The sequence below is a fragment of the Choloepus didactylus genome, chromosome 7 (genome assembly GCF_015220235.1).
Source record: "Choloepus didactylus isolate mChoDid1 chromosome 7, mChoDid1.pri, whole genome shotgun sequence".
NCBI lineage: Eukaryota > Metazoa > Chordata > Mammalia > Pilosa > Megalonychidae > Choloepus > Choloepus didactylus.
The window spans coordinates 105827372-105850930 of NC_051313.1; the positions used below are offsets into that span (position 1 = coordinate 105827372).

Genomic DNA, 23559 nt, shown 5'->3' on the forward strand with positions numbered 1-23559 from the left:
AGATGTTGCTTTTAGAGGCAAAGAGGTCACGGGAATCAGCCACTCCTTACCTGCTGTGTGTTCTGGAAGGATCACAGTTGGTCAAAGGGAATGGACCCAAGTTCCCACATGCTTTATAACTTTGCCTTGCTCTGGCCATTCGTATCATGTAATCTGACCCCATCTGGGCTATCTTGCTCTCTCTTGGAGTCTTTTGCAATAGGGAAAAGCTACATGACTCTTAACTGCGAACACCTGAAAGATCAATATCACTGTAGCCCTTTACCTAAGGTTTCTTGGAGGGAAAAGGTGGGGGTTACAATGCACATCACATAGCCGAACTTTCTAAAAATTCCCTTACAAGAATTTTGTCTGTCCTCCAAATTTAGCATCTACACATCTGCCGGCCTGGCATGCTCCTCCTCTTCTCCTCACCCCCAGTAACTTCCTTGGGCAATGATACGGCTAAGGACCCTCCCTACTACTGGATCTTTCTCCCTGGGCATCTCCCGTAGAGCAATTGGACCTCTCTCATTTTCTCCTCTCCCATACCCAGGCTTGGAAAGAAAGGATCCTTCCTCCAAAAGGGTGAGGAAGAGGTGATATTAAATTCTGGTTTGATTTTTTGGTTATCATCACATTCTCATTTATGTTTTAAACTATCAAATGCCAACAAGGTATTTCTGCCTGTGTTCTCCATCAAACTACAGATTTTTTTTTTTTTTCTGCATCGTTAGGTTTTATCAACAAGATCCCAAATGAGAAGAGGAAAATTAAAAACGTGATACAGCCCCTCCAAGTATTTCTCAGTATCTTGATACTTCTCTCTTCTTAAGAGGCAAAATCCAAATGGATTTCTCACTTGTCACCCAGTTGTTTTAGTGTCTTAGACAAAGTGAGAGCATTTGCCCTGAAGGCAGGCAGGGTTGGCCTTAGTTGCTGAGAAATGATTTGAAGACTCCACTACTCAGAGATAACTCCCAGATCCTGAAAGTACCAAGAACCCAGCTAAAATCAAGCCATTCATTGTAGGACCCAAATATGTTATCAAATTAGCTGGAAACTGGGGCATGAGGCAGTGATACCCTGATAACTAAACTTTTGTCCGAGAAATATGGATGTATGAGAAAGTTCTGCAGCAGAAAGGAAGATGGGACAGTCCTTGGCACCCGGAGGCAGCCTTGGAGGGTGGAAGAAGCTTCTGTTTGGGAATCCAAAAGGTTTCTTTTTAAAATCCTGGTTCTGCTCCTTACTTGTGTAAAAGGGTTACTCTTTTGAAAAACTACACACGTTTCTCTTTTGCCTCTCTGAATACCTGGTTCTAATCTGCCCTAGGCATCCATCTGCCCCAGGAGAGCTTGGGATTTCTATAGAAGTAATTCGACAAGAAAAAAGGAATTTAATATTCAGCTTCTGATATTCAAAATAGCATTTTCAACAAGAAAGCAGCTGATGTCTTAAAATTTTCTAAATTCCTTTATCTGTCCTTTTAAGTCTGAAAGAGTCAGCTCAGAGTTCCCCCAAGATGTGGAGGAGGTGGCACCTCTGCCTGTGCCCCTAGGCCTGGAGGCTTCTGCTGTGTGGTTGATGGACTATTTGACATAGAGAAACTCAAAGGGAAGCCCACCCCTTCTGGATCAGGGGATTTGGGGACAAAGGAGAAGAGAGAGGCAGGGGGATCAGGGTAGTAGAGTGGTGTCTAGGAAGGCCTGCTTTTGGGGGCAGGCTGCCTCAGAAGCAAACCCCACCCCATGCTGTCTCCCACCCCAGAATCAACATCCATATGACTGATCTGGGAGGGAAATGGAAGCTCAGCTTAACTGAGAAGCTGGACCTGTGTTAGCTCCCCAAAGCTTCCTACCCCACAGATCACAGGATTCTCATCTGCCCAGTGCTGTGAGGTCCCAGGAGCCCCAACCCCCATAACCAAGGAGAAGAGCTGGAAGAAGGAGGCTCTCAGAAACGGAGCATTTTTATGCAAAAGTGACGGAGAATTCTTTGAAGGGACTGTTTAGACGATTACATCAGATTAAGTTATAATCCAGAATAGAGTAAATTAAAGTTGTTGTTTTCTCACTACCGAGGGGTTAGGAGCTCCTAAGGAAGACCACAGCAGCTAAAAACAAAACAAGGAACATTTTCATTGTATATCCCAGGGGTGCTTTGTGTGGTTTAAGGACCCAGCTCTGTGTGTGTGTGTGTGTGTGCGTGTGTGTGTGTGTGTGTGCGCGTGCACGCACGCCTGCAGGCACACCTCAGATAAATCTAAGACTCGGTTTCTTTGTCTCTTAAACGAGGAAGTATAATAATTCCCATCTCAATAGGTTCATTGTTTATTTAAATGATAGGCAGCATAAGCATCCCTGACCCACTTCAGAAATTTGGTGAGTGTATTTCTTTGGTGGATATAAAGCAATGAAAGGAACACAGCTGGGCAGAGGATACATGGCCTGAGATCAGCGCCCAACAGCCTCACTCTCCTCCATGGGGTTGTTGAACAGACACCCATCCAGGCTGCAGACACTGGTTCTTATCTCTGCAAGTTAATTTGCCAGAGGAAAAAACCACGTGTGATAAACAGAGTTCAGCAACCTGGATGCACGGAGTTGCTGTGGGCCTTTCAAAGGCCACCTTTGACATCTGCTCCTCTCCAAGTGAATATTGAACCCCTGGGGAACTACGTGGCGTTGGCTCACCAGCACCCCTGCTGCAGGGAGCATGCCAGCAAACTAGGGCTCAGCCGCCGTTGCAAGAGTTTGCTGGAGGCTGGATTAGCGTCTTGGCTCCCGGGTCCCCATTCAGACTCCATGCCCTGGTAAGAGTATATTATTTTCTTAGCTCAAATTGCCGTTTCCAAGTCATTATTTCTCTACGACAAGAAAACAATATTGGGTCTTATGTAATCTCAACCTCAATGAATCTGGAAGTGATCAAGGAATGGGTGGATTTTTTTTCCCTTACTTTAAAAAAGAGAAAAATAAATTTGAGATTGTTTGCATATGGCTGAGAATATTTATGAACTATTCCCCTTGTTTCCTCATCACATATTTTACCCAGTGCATTTGTGTGTGGTACAGAATAAATCTTTATGGGAGAGGGGAAGAAAGCAGTTAAAGGACCGGGTATCCATCAAGTCCCCAGGATTTTAGTGATCCTGGGGTGCCCTAGCCCCAGGCTCGCTTGCTGTGGTCTGAAGGTTATCTGGCCCTGCTACTCAGAGAGAGTCTTTTGGAAGGAGGGGTTCAAATGCAAAGACTTCAGGAATTTGGGCCATTGCATGTGACGTTTTCACCATCTCCTTGTCACACGCTGGTTTCTTTTGCATCCCCCTCACTCTTACCAGAGCAGAAAATTCAACATGAACCCATTTCATGACCTGGGTGCTGTCAGCTGAAAGAGATAATTAAATTCTATGGATGCCAGATTGAGCCAGGGCCAAAGGAATGAGTCGGCAGGTCGGAGAGACGAGAACTGGCGGAGTATATTCTGGTGCTAGCATTTATTATTTGATGACATGGCAATGCTTTAGCACAGGCATGTCTCATTTATCTCCCTCTGGCCGAGCCTCTCAACATGGCTCGTAACCAAGGAGGAGCCCAGGGAAGTGCAAGGGAAGGGGCTGTGATTCTACCTTGAATGAGCAGCAGAAACGAAGCTCCAGGCTGTTGATTTCCCATCTAGGAACTTGGCCTCAGAATTGCTGTTTCTTAGAATCTCTCATTCTCTGTCACACTTTGGAATTTTTAGGAATATACTGACCAAAGACTATGGAGTAAGGGAAAGAGAGAGGATGACTGCCACATAATACAATAGCAATAGCTACCATCAATTAATGTCAGAGTATGGGCCAGGCACTGTATTAGCTAGTTTCCCTACAACATCTGAGTGAATCCTCACTGTAGAACTGAAGCTCAGGGAAGTTGAGGAACTTATAAGTGCCAGATTCAGGGGCTATATTAGGGTTTTCCAGGGAAACAGAACCAACAATCAATCAGTCTATCTATCTAACTATCCATCCATTTATAAATATAGATATATATATAGATATAATATGTGTAAATATTTTGAAATTTATTATAGGAATTGGCTCACATGACCGTGGGGATGAGCAAGTCCAAGTTCCTCAGGGCAGGCTGCAAGCTGGGGGCTCTGATGAAGGTTTTCAATGAATTCATCAGGAGAAACTGGCTGGCTGAATTAGAGATGGAAATTCTTCCTTCTGATTGCTGAAATCAGGCCTTCAACTGATTGGATGAGACTTTTCTCATTGTTGATTGTAGATGTAATCAGCCATAGATGCAATTAACTTACTGATGTTTTAAATCCATGAAATATCCTCACAGTATCAATCAGGCCAGTGCTTGCTTGACCAAACAACCAAGCCAAGTTGATACATGAACTTAACCATCAAAAGGGCTATTCAGGATTTGTGGGGTTTGATGCCAATAAAATTATTAGAAGTAGGAAATTGGAAAAAACAAAACAAAACAGTTTCAGGGCCTTGGAAGGGGCCCAACAACACAATGAGTCAACACTGATCAGGGTCAAGTTCAAACACAGGGTTAGCTCTAGGCTTGGTGCCTTCCCTGCCTGTTACCACATCCTCCATCAACACGATCCTGCCCCCCACCAGCCCAGACTCAGGCACAGGAGCCTCTTCTCCCCCTCTTTCTATCACAATTGCCACCAACTCCAACCTTCACATTCCTGATAAAAAATACAAAATGGGAGAGGAAAGTGACACATCAGGGACATCCTTGGGAATTATTGACTGCTGTGTTCCCTGGTACGTCTCACTTGTGACATAAGGCAACAACTTCACCCATTGCCGAACTTTATCCTTCCATCTCAAGGGATTACTGTAGAGATAGTTGAACTTTATCCAGAACTATCCTGCCAAGAAGCTTCAGTTGCTGCTCTGGACCTTCACCGAATTTCACGATAGTGACTTGGACGCAGACTTGTGGCAACAGCCTGCTCAGGCCTCCCCCAGGCATTTGGAATTAGAACTTGCCTCATTTCCCATTATATATCTCTTTGCCTTCATGATGTCAGTTGCCAAATTTTGGCAGATACTGTTTGATTTTTCTCTTCTCCATTATAATCAAGATTTTCTTCCATAACTTCCATAACTGAGAGGGGAAGAGGGATTTGAAAAAGCAAACAAGCCCAGGGTAAAGCACCAGGGTTTGGGCAGTGTGGGCGGGCAGCATAATCAGTACTGTTTACTACCCACCCTCTTGCATTGCCCTTGAATAGGCTTGAAGTCCATTGCAGTCTAGACAATTACTAAGGGGAATGCAAGCATTGTTCCCAGCCCTGCTCACTCTGTTCTCCCAAACTGGAAACACAAAGCAGATGATGAAGTACAAGTTCAAATGCCACACCCGGGAGAAGGAAGTATTGAGAAAGTATATGCAACTTCCGGCCGTTTTTCAAACATTCCAGTGAGCATTCAATTGATTTATCTTGGGCTGGTGTCATTCCATTGTCTCAGACAAAAGGCCTTCTGTGAAAAGACAAAAGCAAGTTATGTGCAGAGTGGCTAACAAGGCACATTTGGGAAAGTCTGAACAAGAGTACAGTTCTCTCAGCTCTCCCTCTAGAAGGCAACACCCCACTTGTATCTGCTGGAATTAACATCAGGACTAACTCTCATTATCTCAGTGTTATGCTCTAAACCAGATCCTGAAAAAACAGCCCCCGAGGCAGGAGCTTGTGACACAGGGGAAATGGCCATTGGTCCAGCCAGCCATCTTCCTCCATGGCTGTCCTCTAATAAGCTCAGGTGGAAAGTTTGCTGTTAATGTTCCAAAAGGGGAATGGATGTGAGATTGTGGGTGGAACAACTCTGAATAATAGGGATAGCAACTCCCTGTAGGTGTTCTTTTGGGTATTTAATTCTGCTCTTGTGTCTAAATAAATTATTTGATAGGTAATTATTGAGGCAAGACTGTAAAAGTCTTCAACCGCATTATCTTGCTTTGGGTGTTCATTCTCTGAATTGTGTCCCATGAGAGGTTTCCCATGCAGCTGTGATTGTACATCACTGGTAATGAGGAGCCTGCTGCCTAATGTGCTAGCCCTTCCATTTTGTACAGCTCTGATTTTTAGAACAGCCTTCCTTATATTGAGCCCAAATATGCCTTCCTGATATCCATTGGTCCTCTGGGGCAACACAGAACAGGGCTACTCTCTTTCCTATGTCCTGTCTTCCTGGAAGCTTTATCTGGTCCTCCTCTGTTTTTCAGGTTGGGTTAGCAAGAGATAGGCTGTGCTTCCACAAAATCTGGTGTATATGTCTGTCCTGGGATTTCCATACAGTTTTTAATTTATTTAATAATGCTTTGTTTCTGCAAAATTAATATGTGGGTTTATTGTGGAATATTGGCAAAATGTAAGCAAAATAAAATAAAAGTTGACTAATGTGTTCTCTAGACATAAGCACTATTAAAATTTTGGTATATATCGTAACATTTTTTATTTCTATATTTATTTATTTTTTCAAAAAAAAAGAAAGGATTAGATAGTGCCCATTGTTTTGCAGGGTTTTCTTTCTCAGGCCATTTCATGCTCTTCTACTGCAGTACATTAATGGCTGCAAAGTATTCTGTGGCGTGGGGGGAGCTGGCAGTGTGATGAGGGAACAGGATTCAGGGCAAGCTACCCCACTGTAGAGCCCCATGGCTGTATCCAGCAGTAAGAAATTTAGCTAAAGACACTTCTATTGCTCTTCCATGCTAGCCCTTGAGAGAGGCCTGACCAAGGCCCTGAAGAAACTGGATGACTACCTAAACAACCCTCTGCCAGAGGAGATCGATGCCAATACTCACGGGGACGATGGACGATCCCGGCGCAAGTTCCTGGACGGGGACGAGCTGACACTGGCTGACTGCAACCTGTTGCCCAAGCTCCATGTGGTCAAGGTGAGAGGGTGCTCCCCAGAGACGCCCGCCAGATCCAGTTCTATCTTAGGTCCAGGTCACCTGTGTGGAGGGAGGGGCCGAGACCACAGAGTGGTTGAGAGCCTGGCCTCTAAGTTCAGCCTCCACTGTTTGCTGGCTACAGGGGCTCCTGAGCTTCAGTTTTTCACCTATAACATAGGCATATATTGCTTACTTCCAGGGTTGTTGGGAGAATAAATATAGTGTGAAAGCACCTGGCATACTCTAGAGACTCAAGCTATAATAATTGCTATATAGTCACATCACTCTGAAGGCCTCTTCCCTTCTTCCTCTACCTCATAGGTTTTTGCAGGCTCTACCCTCACATCTCTAGTAAATGTGCCCTCAACTGTCCCTCACCCCTCATCCCTCCGCCCTGCCCTAGGGTAGGCATCACTGTCTCCATCTATCAGGGGGGGAGATGGGGCTGTGAGCAGTGACCTAACGTTCTTGCTATCACTGCACTCACTGAACATCTGCAGTCAGCACTATAATCCTTTCCCATGTGATGAATCTTGGGATCTGAGAGACGGAGGGGAAATTCGAGGTCATCCAATACAATTCATGCCCCAAACTGGTTGCTTCCTGCTGTGTCTGTGACAGGCTTCTGTGCACATTTCCGGTGATGAGGAGCCCTCTGCCTAACGAGCCAGGCCTACCATTTTGGAGAGCTCTGATTATTACAGTGTCTTTCCCTGTATTGAGCCCAAATGTGCCTCCCCACTACCCACTTGTTCTCTGGGGCAACACAGCAGAGGGCTGCCCTCTCTCATCTCATTTGAAGACATCATTCATATTCCCCTAAGTCTCTAATACTTCTGAGATCATTTCCTGACCCTCTCCTATTCTAGAGGAAAATACAGTGGGATCATAAACGTATGTTGTTCTCTACTTTTGCACATCTGTATCTTACCATTGCAATCCAACAATAAGCTTTGTAAGGGCAGGGCCTTCCCCAGGCATGATGGTGGGTACCTGGTGGCCCTTTACTAAATACTTGATTATTAGATCACTTAGAGTGTGTCTTTATGTTATCAGTTTCTTTTTGCCCTTCACTGACAAGAATCAGATTCATTTATTACTTGAGTATCCTGCCTTGGGTATCATTTTTTAGCAGAGGTCCTGGGCTAGAAATGCAGGCAACCCTTCAATGAGAGCACATGCAAGCTTGAGTTGAAATCATTTGTGCAAGTACTGGTGCTCCCACAGGCCTCAGTCACTGGGAAGGACCTGGAAACTGGGAGGAAATTGTGCATGCCGGTGTTGATGGGCTAGACAAATACATCTATTAATACGAATGACCCTTTGAGCTAGGGACCAATCCAATGGTCAGGTAAGTCCAGCCAAGCTCTGTCTCTGAAGTTATTAATTGTTGCATGCTTTTTTCCCCTAGGTATCCTTTATTGTCCTGTTCCTGAGGAACAAGTGACATTATGACACCATTAGGGACAATGACTTTAGTTCAGCTACACTGAAGCAGTGATACAATGGAAAGAGACCCATTCTAAGAGTCTGGAGACCCAAGTTCTAGTCCAATGTCTGCCACAAATTAGAGGCATGAGCTAGGGCAAATCACCTAATCTTTTGAGAATCCACTTTTCTCATGTCTATTAGAAGGAATGTGGATTAAATACCTTCTCGCCTCCCTTTCCTTTCCTCCTTCCCTCTTTCTTTACCTCTCTCTTATTTAGTAAACATTGACTATATCCATTCAATAATTTGTTTGTTAAATAAGGTAACATATCCCCCAGGCCTGTTGCTTCAGCCTATGATTATTCTGGTTTCTTCCTTCCCTAAAGGACTAAGTTAACCCACCTTTGCCCCTTGGATGAATTTCAGTGAGTTGTTCACTCGGAGAAGCTAGGGATTAGAGAGAGGATGGACTGTGAGGAAACAAAGGCTGGGCCTTGCTCCTGTCTCCTTGGATTTCTGCTGATCCAGCTTATCAGATCCCAGAGACCTGGCAAACCTCTGAAGTTCAGAAAGAGAAAAGGGGGAGCCAAGTCAGGCCTCCAGTTTGGCTTCAGATGCCAAAACTTAATCTGGGCTGTGGGAGCTAACTGTTTTCATATGAAAGAGCAAATTCAGAACATGAGCATGGAAGTCCCTGCGAGCATCAGAGCTTCGTGTGCACATCCTCATTCTCTCTTGCTCTCTCTTGGCTCCCTTTCAGTTTCATCTTCATCCATGGAGGCAGAGTTGCGCTGGCCCAGGCACTCACTGAAAGCCCGGTTTGAACTTTCATTGTCCGGCTCTTCCCAAGGCCAGCCAGCCTATGAGGAGACAGTCAGCCCTGCTCTAGGCAGGGAGGGACCTCTGCATGCCTCTGGGTGACCTTGTTTAGCCCCTGAAGCAAATAGGAAGGGAAATACAAATACAAACACAAATATATGCTCACAAATTGCATTTCTGCTGTTTTAAAGCTAATATTGCATCCCTTTTAAAACTGAAAATAAATTTTCAGCATGGGGAGACTTGAGGATGCTCTATCTAATCAGCTTGTACTTGTGAAAAAATAGTTTTTGATAGCTGCCATGATCTTACTGTAGGACCTTTTCATCCACACTGGCAAATCCTGGCTCCTTCCCTTGGTTGCATTTGCTCTTTAGTCAAGGGTCAAGACAGTCTCTTCTCTAGGGCTTTTAGGCAAACCCAGGGGGCCCTCACCTTGGCAGGGCAGAGGGGGGGGACCAAGGAGAACCCATGGTGGATGTTGGCTCCAGCATCTGCATGCCAAGAGTGCTTTGCCAAAGGATACCCATTCCGTCACCCTTGCTTGTTGGTCACACTTAAGCTGGACAGAACTTTGGTGAGGTGTGGGGAAGGGTGGTTGATCTTTGATGGCCACACCAAACCTGTTATTTTAACCAAGAGACTTTAATATAAAGAATTAACTAAGTACTGAAGAACTGGGAAGACAAAACCGACCATGGAGGATGCAACTATAGAGAACAGCTATCATGCCTAGGGCTGGGAGAACAAAGGGAAGGGGGTGGAATTATCAAAACTTAGAAATTAGGTAGGAAGCCCTGGAGCTGAATTGTGGATCTCTGAGGCTGGGGTGCTGATCACCTGGTGCTGGGGTCTGAGCTGGGGCCAAGGCTCTGAAGCGGGGTCACTGCTTGGCTGCCAGACTCTCTGTGATGCAGCGGGTTCTCCAAGTGTTGGCAAAACATTAAACTGGACTCAGCTGCTGCTCCTGGGATGAACTGGAGACTCTGACAGGACAGGAAGCTGACGGAAGGTGCAGGTCCCTTCTCCCTCCTCCGGCCCTGCCGGTTCCTCCAGTGCCCCCTCTTCGCAGAGCTGAACAGGGAGTAGCTGGCCAAGCAGAAATATGGTTTGCACAATCCCAGCCCCAGTATCACAAAGAAACAAAAAGAAGGGTCAATTCGGAGGTAAGCAACAATAGCCTAATAACTGGCACACAAGGTATTTTTAGTAGACTGACTCCTTTATCAGGTACATAGGGCTAAGTGGCAAAATTGAAAGAACTGTAGATCAGAAGGCAGGGATTATAGCAAATATTAGTGATTATTTGATAGATATTTGGTTGAATTAATTTCCTGGCCTCAGTTTGCTCATTGCTAAAGATGTTTAGTCTTTAAAATTACATGGTTTTATTACATATGGCACTAGATGCACCTTGTCTGCCATTAGGATAACTGAAGATAGCAAAAACAAAATGCAACTGTTTATTGAATCTCTACTTATTTAACCTCTCTTTGCCTACTTTCCTCATCTGTAAAATGGGAATATAATAGACCCTTTCTTATGGGATTGTTTAGATATTTAAATAGCTTGCAAAGTGCTGTGCCTGATACATAGCAGTGAATAATGTATGCTACTTTCATTACCATTATCAACATCATCATTGAGATTATTGAGGGATATAGAAATGAAGAAGCTGTGATTCCAGTACTTACACTGCTCACTAGCTAGGGCAGAGGGAAAAGATACTAAAAGAGTAATTGTGATTCAATATAGAATACAGCTTAATGATCTAATAGAACTTCAAAATTGGCATGGGGTGTGCAGAAGAAAAAAATGCATCCTCCTTGGGAATGTGGAGGTATTTATGAGACTGAGCTTTCACACAAAAGGTCACTGACGTTCTTTCACTCAGTGCAGCTTTCTGAGGAGCCCGCACATCACTGCCACCAAAATAAAGATGAAAGATCAGAGATGATGATCTTGGTTTTCTCTGAGAGGATCCCAGGGCCAATGGTCTGGAACCCTCTCCACAAAGAAAGCAGGGGAAGGGTCAGACGTCAGTGCTTCTGGAGAGAGAAGATTCTCTGCTCCTTCTACCCTGGCCCATGGGTTAGACGTAGGACCAGCTAACCTACGGTCCCCAGTGCCAAGTGAAAATAAGGGGCCCCTTGTTAAAAATAAAAATTATTAAGAATTTCAAGATGGCAACAGCAGAACATGAAACCATGCAGGGGTTTTCTAGGAGCAGGGCCCTCATGCAATTGCACAGGAAGCGCAACATGAGGCTGGCCCTGACGAGAGAGACCCCGTTAAAGAGACCACCCTGTCCCCAGTGGGGTGCAGTGGGTAGAAGCTGAGTCTCAGTGAGCTCTGCAGCCTCTTCTGACTCTTAGATTATAACACTAGGTGATACTTATTGAGATTTATGATGAGCCAGGCATCCCTCAGAGCATTTTATACATATTAAATAACTTATTTCTCCCAAGTAGTTTCCATTATTACTGCCATTTTCAAGATAAAGAAATTGGGGCTCAGACATGTTAAGTAACTTGTTGAAGGCCACACAGCTGTTAAGTGATAGAACCAGGATTGCAAAGCCCAGCAGTTGGGATCCAGAACCCATGCTCTTAACCACCGTGCTACTTTTTCTGCCAGCCTAAGGACCACTTTCACAGAACTCTCCTAGTCCACCACACCCCTCCAAGTGTGGCAAATCATAGAGAGAATAGAAATCACATTGTTTCATCCTGCATCACAACCTGAGCCTACATATACATTCCAGCATTTAATTTAATTTTTATATATTTTTCTTATATGTATTTTCTTGTTTAAGTAAAGATGCTTATGTAAAAACAAAGTGGATAAGGGAAAAAAGAAAAGAAAAAATTTCCATAATTCTACAAATTAGACAATCACTGGTATAGCTACTTCTAGTTGTCATGCATATTTCTCCAAATGCACTTTAAACTTAACCTGTCTTGAAGAGTTTTCCATGTTACTGCTTTTTCCTCTAAATCATTTCTAAAGGCTCTCCAGTATGCCACTGTATTTATGTATTATATTCATTCATTCATGTATTGTTGGACATTATATCGTGTACCTCATTTACTATTCAATATAGTCTTGTGATCATATTTATGAAGAGACGTCTTTGTGCATATCCATGATTATATCCTGAGGAAAAAATCCTGGAAGTGGAATCACTAGATCAAAAGGGAAAATTACATTTACTTAAGAGAGAAATAAAATCATAAGAAGGCAGGACTGCCACCTTGCATTACAAACATTTTGCTGATGGCCTGTTGTGATGCACGGAGTGTTTTCCTGCTGTGCACACACACAGGGTCATACCACTCACACCTTCTCGGTGATTGGTTTCATACATTCACACCACCTCTGTTCTGCTATCTCGGTTCTAGATCGTGGCCAAGAAATACCGCAACTACGACATCCCCGCTGAGATGACAGGTCTGTGGAGGTACCTCAAGAATGCCTACGCCCGGGATGAGTTCACCAACACCTGTGCAGCTGACAAAGAGATCGAGCTGGCCTACGAGGACGTTGCCAAGCGGCTCAGCCGATCCTGAGCTCAGCCACCTCGCCCCCTCCCTGCTGCACAAGGACACAGTCTCTCCCAGGCTTCACAGATTCGGATTCCTCTTCCACGTTGCCTTGGGGAAACTTCCGTTATCACAGCCCCATCTTGTTGGCATCACCAGAACTCCAGCCTGCTCTCTTTTCACAAAGGTCAACACCATAGCCTGTCTCGACACACAGGAAGCCGATGAGCAGAAATGATGGAAACAGTCAACCTCTCCACCTTCTGGCCTGATCTGGGTTCATTGTACTGGGGGTTAGTGTCGGAGAAGCCCACCTGCAGGGTTGTCACTGGCCCCTTCTGCCAATATCAAAATCTCTTCTCAGATGCTTTAGAGACATGCAACATTGGCTCCTCTTCTACTCCTAGTCCTCATCTGTAACTCCAGTGACCAAGGACAAATGCCACCTTCATTCTTATTAGAAAGTGAATGGGAGAGGACTGAGCTGGCTGTGGATTTGAGCATTTGACAGACACCATCAGTCACTACTTTCTGACACTCCTGGTATTGGGCAGTGATGGCAAGATTGGAAAATTGCTCCAGATGCCTTCTCGGTTTCTGCAGTGCTGGAAATGTTGCAAAGCTGCTGGGCACCTGGCAGGCATGGACACAGCTTTCCATGCTGTCCGGGCATTGCCAGGAAAGAAAATTGACATGCAGTTTCAAACGGGGGTGACTGGGAAGGGGAGGGGTCGGGGAGCTGTGCCGATGCCAAAAGACCCACAGGGTCTTACCAGCCATGGGGTTTGCTTGCTTAGTGGTAGTTGTTTCACTGGAGATTATATGCCTGAGTTTAACAGTGTTGATCAATGAATGGTTTTTGGTCTGTGAGAAAGCAGATGGGAGTGGGAAGTAGAGGGATGGGTGACAATAAAGGAGTTCTTTATGAGGCTTGATGCTGCTCCCTGGGAATCTTCTAGACATGCCTTCTCTCTCATGATTGAAGTCTTGGACTGATGATGTCATGTAACTACCAACCATAGAGCAAAAACCCAAAAACTGGCCAAAAATTTCTTTCGACTCTCTCCATGCTTCTCCTGGATGCGATCTGCTACCTGGGTACTCTCAGGCAGCTGCTTCTGGCTGATACAGCTGCAGCCTCTGATGGGTAAGAGATTCATTTAGTAGGGGGCATGATCATGGAGCACCTTAGGAAGAAAGTCCATGGGCCTTCCTGACTGGGTGGCCATGTGGTTTGAACTCACAGAAAAAAATATGCACCCATCTGGGTTATTTTTCCTACCCTCAGATTCAACTGTCAGATGAAAACAGATAATTCATTTTGTCAGCTAATATTCCACTTCTTAGTTGTTCTCCTTGAGTTTCACCTCCTTAAAAGCCAACCCGGCCTGAGCACGGGGACCCGTGCAGAGAAAACTGAGAAAAATGAACTGGTCATGAACTCTTTCCAGCGAATGCCCTCTGAGAAAACCCATCTGCCACAGGCCCTCAATTCAACAGTCCTTCCTTATATGTTGCTTGTTGGTAGAGGGTGAGGCTCCAGAGTACCGAAAAGCCCCTGGCCTTGGCTCATTTCTCAGTGAGAGCAGGACAGCACGGGTCGTTTCCATAGAAACATCAACAAATTCTAACCCAAGCACCTACCTGCCTCCAGGGATCTGAAGAAAAAAAATGATACATTGATGAGAACAGAAGGGAGGAAGCAGGAGGTCTCCTTTAGCTGTTTGAGGAAGAGAAAATTTCTCAGCAGGACATGAGAGCTTGGAAATGGCAGGATGAGTTGATTCATTTCCAACCCCAAGGGAAACTTTCCATGGACTCCATAGAAACTCTGTCCCTTGAGATGTTTAAAAAGGAGAACTGGTAAGGAAACAGTCCTTTTTACTGTAGAGAAAAGCCCCAAACTGGCCTCTGGGGGATGAAAGCTTGAATGATTCTGAAGGCCTTTTAATTAGTGTGAAATCCTGTAGCACTCAGCCATTCCTCCCTGAACTCAGCACAGGCGAGATGACCTAAGAGACAGTTTACTTTCCCAAGGCCCACAGTTGTACTGTTTATGAAACACATCTGTGAAGTACAACCAGCACAGGCAGGAAAAAACAGACCGCAGCACCAGGTAGAGAAGCTTCACCTAGAGCAGAATTTCCAGAATACTAAGAACTCTGATGTCATAATCAGAATTCAATTGGCAATTCTTTAAAAACAAACAAAACAAACCAAATCTATATTATTTGCAGTTGTTCCTTCTGTGATTGGGTTAGTTCTACATAAATAACGACAAGGCACTGATGGGGGGGGCAGTTATATGATCAATTATAACCATTTAAAAGGAAGGCATATCTGGAAACTTAATTCAGAAATATTTTTTATTTCAACAGTAAATTATCAAATAATATAACTGACCATTAACTTAAAGTTAAAAAATCTTAAGACTAGATTAATGAGAGTGTTTTAATCACAATAATATTAAATATTAACTTCTGAGATTTGGGTTTTTTTTTTTTAATTTTTTGAGAGAATTTTCTCAAGATGGTTCAGCATCTTCTGAGCTTTGGCAATAGCCTGTCACACGTAACCCATCTCCCAAGAATGATGTGGCGAGGTCTTTCGGTGTCCCAGGAACCATCTCAGGGAGTATTGAAGACACCGCCCTCAGTGTTCACTTCTTGTGCTGGGGGGGCCATCAAAGACCTTGAATCTTTTCCTTGGAAAGAGGTCATGCCAAGGGTGAGATTTCCTGGACTGCCTTTTCTGCCATCTGTCAAATGAATCAACAGGAGTTCTTCATGGCTTCTGTGCATGCTGATCACTCTGCAGACAGACAGACAATACTGAGCATCTTAGAATCATCCCCAAATGGTCACACCTGGAGTGGACCGGGAAGTTCTAAAAGGCAAGTAGAATTCAGAAGGAAGCAGAGTCAGGGACACACAGGTCTATCTACTAAGAGTTTCCTACTAAGAAGACAGTGAGAGTCTGTGACTAAAAGTAAATTGGCCTAGAGGCAGCAGATGCCCAGTGGGTACCTCCAGGGGACATCCCTTTTCATACTGTCCAGGAGCCATCTCAACAGCAGAGCAAATCCAGACACCAGTGTCTCCCTCCTGGGCAAGATGAAACATTAGCTTTTGGTGAAAACTAAGTTCAGTGTCTCCTAAGGGATCACTTCCTTACTTTTTATATGGCATGAAAAGGAATCTTCGGGAAGCATTAGAGAAAGAAAAGTATGCGTTCCACCGAAGCACCCTGGCTTGATGTAGGAGAACTTAAGTGATCACATCACTGGCCTTGGGGCCCATTTTGCACACAGGCCCTTTGTCTTCTATGCATTGCTCTTTCACACTTGAGTCAAACAACCTGTGCCCTCCTCATGAATATACATTCTTCTCCTTCTGGCGATATTCTTCTCCCAGCTTACTTTCATTGCACAATTAGATACAATCCAAAATGTGTATAGGTTTATAAAATGTTATTTAAGGAAATAAATCCAAGCCCTCCTCCCTAACCTCTTATACATATATATCCTCATTATAGGGTTTGGGCCAATCTGTGTTTCTCTAAGGGTAATCTGTCTTTTTGGCAAAGCATAGTTTTAAGGATATAATCATCTAAGATGTTTTATGTATAATTAGAGAGTTCATATCAACTATGAGTATTTTTTAAATATGAAATATCCAGCTGTTGTTTGAATTTGTCTTACTTTCTTGGCCAACTGGTTGTCCCATTTTATAAGTTTGGGAGTTAACTAATTTAGCAAAAGATGCCTGGCTTTTATAAAAGAACAAGCATTTCATTTTATAAAGACACTCCAAATGATGGTTACTTGATTCCCTTGAGACCTTTAACTGTGGTAATAAAATAACTGGACTTGCTTTCAAGCCCTAATAAATATAAAATGTCTTTTAATGAAGATATACCTGAGTGTTTTCCTCATGAATCTGACCCACTTATAAATTCTTTCCCCGGTCTTGATTGGTACTGACTGATTCAAATAAAGTTGGTTTATTTTCAATTGTTATAAAAGTGATGATCAGACTTCTTATTTTGGGGTGGAGCTGTCCTAAACAATAAGTATGAAACAACTCTGTTTTCCATATATTTTATTTTCCCATTATGAAAGAATGCTATGTTCCTTCATTTAAAATATCAAAATATAAAAAGCAAAAGCAAAAGAAAATGAGGAAGAGGAAGAGAAGGAAAAGAAAAAGCTGTGGTCTCACCCTTAAAAAATAATTTATCTTAGCAAGATATAAAAACAAATTTTATCTTAGCTAAAACTTATATCACTGTAGATGGGCTAGGTAAAAAAATTGTCCTGATGACCCTTCATATTTCCTATTTCAATTTCCTGTCTGTATTGTTATACCTAGAGATGGTCCAGGTGTGATTTAAGGAATACCTTAAAATATCAGCGTAAACCCACGTCCAGAGCTCCTCTTGGGGTTCTGTGGCCCTATCACCATTCTTAGCCCAGAATTCGCAACTTAGCACCACTTCACACCTGATGAAGCACTCTATAATCTATTACACTGCGAAAGGTGGAAACGTCTGGTGGTCTCCTATGTCCTGTCCACCATGTTTCTCCATGAACAGCTTCTCTTTACCTTGAAGAGACGCACATCTGACTCAGAGGATGAGTCCTGGCAGGAGGGGCATCCTGGAGCTCCGAGCAGGAGTAGGGGATACTGTGGTGACCATCCCACTAGTGGTCCAGAGTCCACCCTCACCTCCCCAATCCCCCATCCTACCCTCCTGTGACCCAGATGAGAGTGATTCCAGCCCTCAGTTCCACAAATGGTCTCAACCCTTCCTCCAGACTATGGTTGGTGTCAGAGTGGGCTCTTGACCGAGAGCTGACCAGTATTGTGAGGTGAGGTTTTCCCAGGCACTTCTGAGAAAGATGTGCTCTTAAGAAAGTGACTGAAGAGCTGGTGTGGCCTCTGGGTGTGGTTGTGAGGCCTGGAAGTGCTACGAGCCCCTGGGGACCATGAGGGACCCAGGTTCAGGGCAAAGGCATGGACTGAAAAACGGTGGCGAGAAACTGGGTCCTTACAGAGACCACTCTGCTGCTGAATCAACAAACCCTGAGACTGGTCCTAACTCTGGATTTCCTGTTCCATAATGTATCCCAGATGATTTGAGGGTGGGTATTTTTATTACAAGTGGCCAAAGGCATCCTAAGTGGTATACTCGCCAAAATTGTTTTAAATAGCTAGTTAGATCATCAGACTGCTGTCATCCAGGAAGCTTCCTGTATTTCAGTTGTTTGAATGAAGGGGGTCTGCTCTACAGGCTGACCACGTGCTGGGAGTGTGGGAGACTTCATCTCTGTGCTTCTGTTTCCTTAATTGTGCTGTGATGAAACCAAGGGGCATCAAGGAGCTATGACTGTACCTGACATTGAGGAGGATTGAGAGCTGTTCCGGAAAAGCTTCAAATCTCAAACAGATTCTGACAAAAAAAAGTGACCTTGGAATTTAGAATATCTTATTTTACTGAAAGTTGTTGTGAGCTGCATCTCTTTTAATTTTATGTGTAATGGTTAAGGTCCCAAGAGTGCCCAGTAAGGTTTTCCTTGTCAGAGAAAGCATAGGGTATCAGACTGGAGGGGTAGGAACAGAGTGAGAACAAAGAGATCAGAGTTCTACCCAAGGCCCATCACTTAGTCACCATGTGACCTTGAGCAAGCCTCCTTTTTGCACCTCAGTTTCCTGAAGATGGTTACTAAAGCCCCTTGTCTATGAGATCAGGCAATCCCTAATGAAGAGCACTTATTGGCAATAAAGGGTAGAAAAAATCTGGGAAGACATAGATATGAATCAACTCTAGGACATATCCTAAAATTTACTTAAAAGAAAAAAAAGAAACCAAATTCTTAATATCCATGTATTTTTCTGGTGTTTAATTTCTTTCCATCAAAGACAGTCCTTAAGGCCATCTAATAGACTGAAGATTCCCATTGGTTGAAGTTTTATCCCATTTTGAATCTATCTGAAATTGCTTCCTGTATTTTAGTCACTGCCCACCACCCTTTCTCCAATTAAAAAAATAAGCTCCTTTGAGGGATAGAGTGTAGGTTATCCAGTTTTTGTGCCATGCTTCACTTTGTCTAACATTGAGCAAATATTTGACACTCAAAAATATACATTAGCAGCTGACTGGAGAGGTCTTGAGTGTTCCCAGACTTCTGGGTCTACCTCAGATTCATTCTTCATTTCTCTCTAGTACTTGAAATTCTGAAATGGAGTGGTTCTGAAAATGGAGTTCACTCTGATTCTGAAAATGGAGTGATAACATCAGAGAGTCGAGAAGAGAAACGGGAGTCTATGTTACTTAAGTATGCTTCCAATATAATTCTGAACAATTGATCCTGCTAATGTAGTCTGTCCAGCATTTATCTTTCTAGCTGAAATGATAAGCTGCCTAATGCTCACTAGATTACATGTCTGTGATTAGGTAATTACTTAGTCACTTTTCAAGTTGGCCACAAAATTATGCTTAGATTGAGCGTTATATTTAGGAATTTATTGGGAATTGAGTGAGGATGATTCTAGATATTATAGTACGGAATTTTCGGCTAACAATGGTTAAACAAATGCATCATTTTTTTCTGAATATAGGTTTATTAGAGAAAATTTAGAAAATAATCTAATTAGTTATCTTCCCAGATTTTTTCTAGTGAGATCTATAAATGTAAATATGAATACTTCTTTAACAAAAAGATTGTTATTGTTGAAAACTGAAACCAATGTCCCTGTGATAAACAATTCTGGGGCAAAGACTATTTACCTGTTTCTATGCCCAATAAAAATAACTTGCTCCAGGAAATATTTGCTTATTTCTCAAGACCAACAACTTGATCAACAATATTTGCTTCAAGACTTCACTTCACTGTACTCACCAATCTAAAACTATTATGTCATAAACTCTGCTCAATCCCAACCAGTTCTCTGCCTTTCGAGATCTTTCTTAAACACACAAAACGCTGGCTCTAAAACCCTGTAAATGTTCCCTCGGACTTCCCCTTCAGATATTCTACTAAGAATTTGCCAAGCTAGTACTCTTTTTCATTGAAATAAATCTATTAAATTTAGCCTTTCTGGATTGACACGTTTTTCTAGTGGTCTTTCTAAGGAATTGTCAGCATAAATTCTACATACTGTTTTGTAAAGGAATTTTTTTCATTCATGTATCATGAACATCTTTCCATGCCCTTTTTCATTGATAACATCATTCCTATGCATCATAATCCGTCTAACCAGTTCCCTGTTATTTGACCTTTAGGAAGTCTCAAATGTTTCACTTTTATAATCAATGCCATAATTAAGTTCCAATAAGGCAGATTCTTCACTAGCTGTATTTTTCCCTTAGACTAGATTTCTAGAGGTGAAATTTTTAAACCAAAAGATACGCATATTTAAGCCTCCTGAGATATACTGCTAAATTTCCCTTCAGTTTAATCCAACTTACTCTCTTGCCAGCAGAATATAGGCGCTTATTTTCTCATATCATCACCAGTATTGTGTTTCATCATTTTTAAGTCCTTCTCAATTTGATAAGTGAAATATACTTTGAGGTTCTTTTAGTTACAAGTGACTTTTTACTGATCCATTGGTTGAAAATCTTTCCAAAGCATACATTTCTGCTTTTCATTATGTCTTTAGGTTTCCTTTCTCTTAGAGGGGAGTGTGCTAGCTTCCTCCTTGGTGGTTTTGCTACTTCATAACTTTGAGGCTACCCTGTCATGGAATGACTTGAATATGTACTGTATCTTGTGGTAGCAGTTTCCACTTGGACTGCCTCCTCAGTATATATTGAAGAAGACAAAACATGGTATTAATTCTTCAAATAATACAAGAAAAAGTTTAAAAAGTGAAAAAAAAATCAACTTACATTAATCTACATAAGGATTGCCATCTTGTATCAAACCCACCATCTCAGGGGCATTAGGAACATACTATGGGGAGGTGTGTATGTGTGTATGAGGGGTGGGTGTTTTCTGACTCATAGCTTTGGAAGCATTGATATTGGACTTTTGAAGAGCTATTTTCCACCTCAAAGTTTAACATATGGACAAATTCTCACAACTCATAGAGCTCTTGGTATTCAGAGTAAGATCAGGCCCATTCTTAGGGAAGATGAGGGTAGAATACATGAAGAGAGAGAAAGAGAAAGAGTTGGCAGGACCTGCATTGGGATTTGTGGGAGTGTGACATAGGAAAGTGAAGCAAGAGTACCTGAAATCCAAGTCTATATTTCTAGGATAATGGCCTCCAAAGTACCTTAGCCTCTAAAATAAGACCCAAGAGACAGGTAGATCTTCAGTCTCAAATCTTAGAGGAATTAATGGTGGAAGAATGAAACTATTATTCACTTGGAACCAAAGGATTTTTGAAAATAGGAGGTCCTCAATCTTTTATTTTGCCCCAGCACATTCTCAGGTATCACCTACCCCTTGAAAACTGTATTAGTCAGAGTTCTCCAGGGAAACAGAACTGACAGGATACACACACACACACACACACACACACGTGTATATATACACATATATACATGTATATATATGTATATATATATACATGTATATAAATATATAAAATGAGATTTATTATAGGAATTGGCTCATGTGGACGTGGTTATTGGCAAGTCAAAATTCTGAAGGACAGGCCATATGTTGGGAACTCCAGTAAAGGTTTCAGTGAATTCCCAGGAGAAGCTGGCTGGCTGAAGTAGAGACAGAAATTCTTTTTTTCTGAGAAATCATCAATTCTTCCTTAAAGGCCTTCAACTGATTGGATGAGACTTCTCTCATTGCTGAAGGCAATCTCCTTTGTTCATTGTAGATATAATCAGCCACAGAGGCAATCAAATGACTAATGATTTAAATCCACAAAATACTCTACAGTAACAACCAGGCCAGTGCTTGCTTGACCATATGACTGGGCACCAAAACTTAGCCAAGTTGACACATGAACTTAACCACCCCAAGTACCATCTTTCATCATGGGTAAGTGATTCTCAGAGGGATTCTCAAAAGGGAAGGGTGGAATTGTCCCAAACCAAGATGGCACCAACTATCTGGTCCTTAATTTATCAAGACAATGTATAACCTGAAAATAAAATCTAGGGCAAAGGTGATGAACATGAAAGATCATGAGACTCTAACTGAACTACTAGACAATAAGGACAATAACAGGGCCAAGTTCAACATCCAAAGGAGACATGGAGCCCAAAAGCTATCATGTGGTTATTTAATTCTAGAAAAGGGAATTATATGAGGGTGTTGAGTGGGGTAATGAAAGAACCAATTAAAATGTAAATTGCCCACTAGAGACTATTTTAAAATACTTTTTTTGGAGTACCTCACAGGGAGATCCAAAGTCAATAATAAAAGGCCCTATAAATACATGCAGGCAGAAAGCCAAGTAGATAATCAATGAGACTACTTGACCCAGAGCTCCACTGGAAGATGAAATGTAGAGAACTTGGAGAGTCAATCACTTCTCCTTTTAGCTCTGTAGAGATGAAGAAAGACAGCATGGGCATCCTCACTTCCTCTTTTGAGAGAGATTGTTCAGAAGTATGAAATCAAACATACACAGACCTAATGAACTGAGAGCAATTGATGCAACAAAAGACCTCCTGAGGGCAAAGCCACTGGATAAAATCCATGTTTGCAAATAGGAATAAGCTGCCTTAAGAGGAGCTGTCAAAAGTCTCACAAAGGAAGGAGAATAGTCCAAATCACACCCACAGAATAATGAATTCTGAACTATCATTAGCAGCTGATTCTCTGAAATACTGGCCCAAGGCTACTGTGGCCAAAAAGACCAGACAATGCAGGTCTTCCTCTGAATCAGCGTTGGCCATGACACTCACAACCTTGCCTGTCCTGGTGCAAGACCAAGCTGTGGTCACTCCTGTCCCAGTTCTGATGGCCGTTACCACAAGGAACATCAGTGGTGAACACAGCTACCATGTTGAATGCCTACCCTTGGGTCCAGCAATGTGCTAAACAGAATGTATTTACATTATCTCAAATTCTTACATGTTCTTGTAATGTTTTCTAATTTTCACGTGCAGAGGGGGATCTGAGGCCCACAGCATGTTAAGCAAATTAATTGCACTTTTGCAAGCTAGTAAGAGCTACGGTTTCAACCCAAAAGGCTGATAACAAGCCTTACAAGTGAGGAAGACAGATTGAAAGAAAGGATAGTCTTCCTCAGTTGGAAATGCACAGATACAATATGATCAAATGTAACATAATGAAAAGCACTCTGAATTCATCTCCACATAGGAGAATCACATCGTTTGGGGAACACTGAGGCAGCATACTTGAAAATATAAGTTGCTTAATGAAATATCTTGGAGACTGTATTAGTTTCCTAGATGCTAAAATAAATACCATACAATGGATTGGCTTAAAAAAAGGGAATTATTGGATCCTGGTTTTGAGGCTTGGAAAAGTCTGTGTACTTCTGTATAAGTACATAAAGAGCTTCCACAGTTCTTTGTTTTATAGTCACATAGTTTTTAGTGTATGGATGTGTCTTTATTTATTGAGTTATTAATAAATAACTTTTAATTGAACAAGAAAACATGCACACAATAAAAGCCATGCAATTCAAAAAGCATTACGATGAAAATTAGGTGACATTCCTGCCCCAAACACTCACTCTCTTTCTAGGGGCCACCACTGACAAGAATTTCTTGTGTTTACTTGCAGACAATTTCCATGTGTACACACACACTTACATGTCACATTGCACATGCATTTTCTTTTTTACTAAGAAATAGGTTATTGGGTGTATGTGCATGCTTCACATTTATTTTATCACAAATGGGAGCTCACTATGCACAGT

The 23559-nt window shown here is 42.5% G+C and overlaps 1 protein-coding gene across 2 annotated transcripts in view; it reads left to right on the forward strand.

Annotated features, from left to right (window-relative positions):
- CLIC5 (chloride intracellular channel 5) overlaps nucleotides 1–23559 on the forward strand; it is a 183535-nt gene that overhangs the window by 154030 nt on the left and 5946 nt on the right. For both annotated transcript variants that reach the window (XM_037842311.1, XM_037842312.1), the window contains exons 5-7: nucleotides 6724–6905; nucleotides 12557–13408; nucleotides 13613–13614. In XM_037842311.1, coding sequence (XP_037698239.1) covers nucleotides 6724–6905; nucleotides 12557–12724 — 350 coding nt within the window. In that variant the 3' untranslated portion in view covers nucleotides 12725–13408; nucleotides 13613–13614. The remainder of the gene's footprint in view (nucleotides 1–6723; nucleotides 6906–12556; nucleotides 13409–13612; nucleotides 13615–23559) is intronic.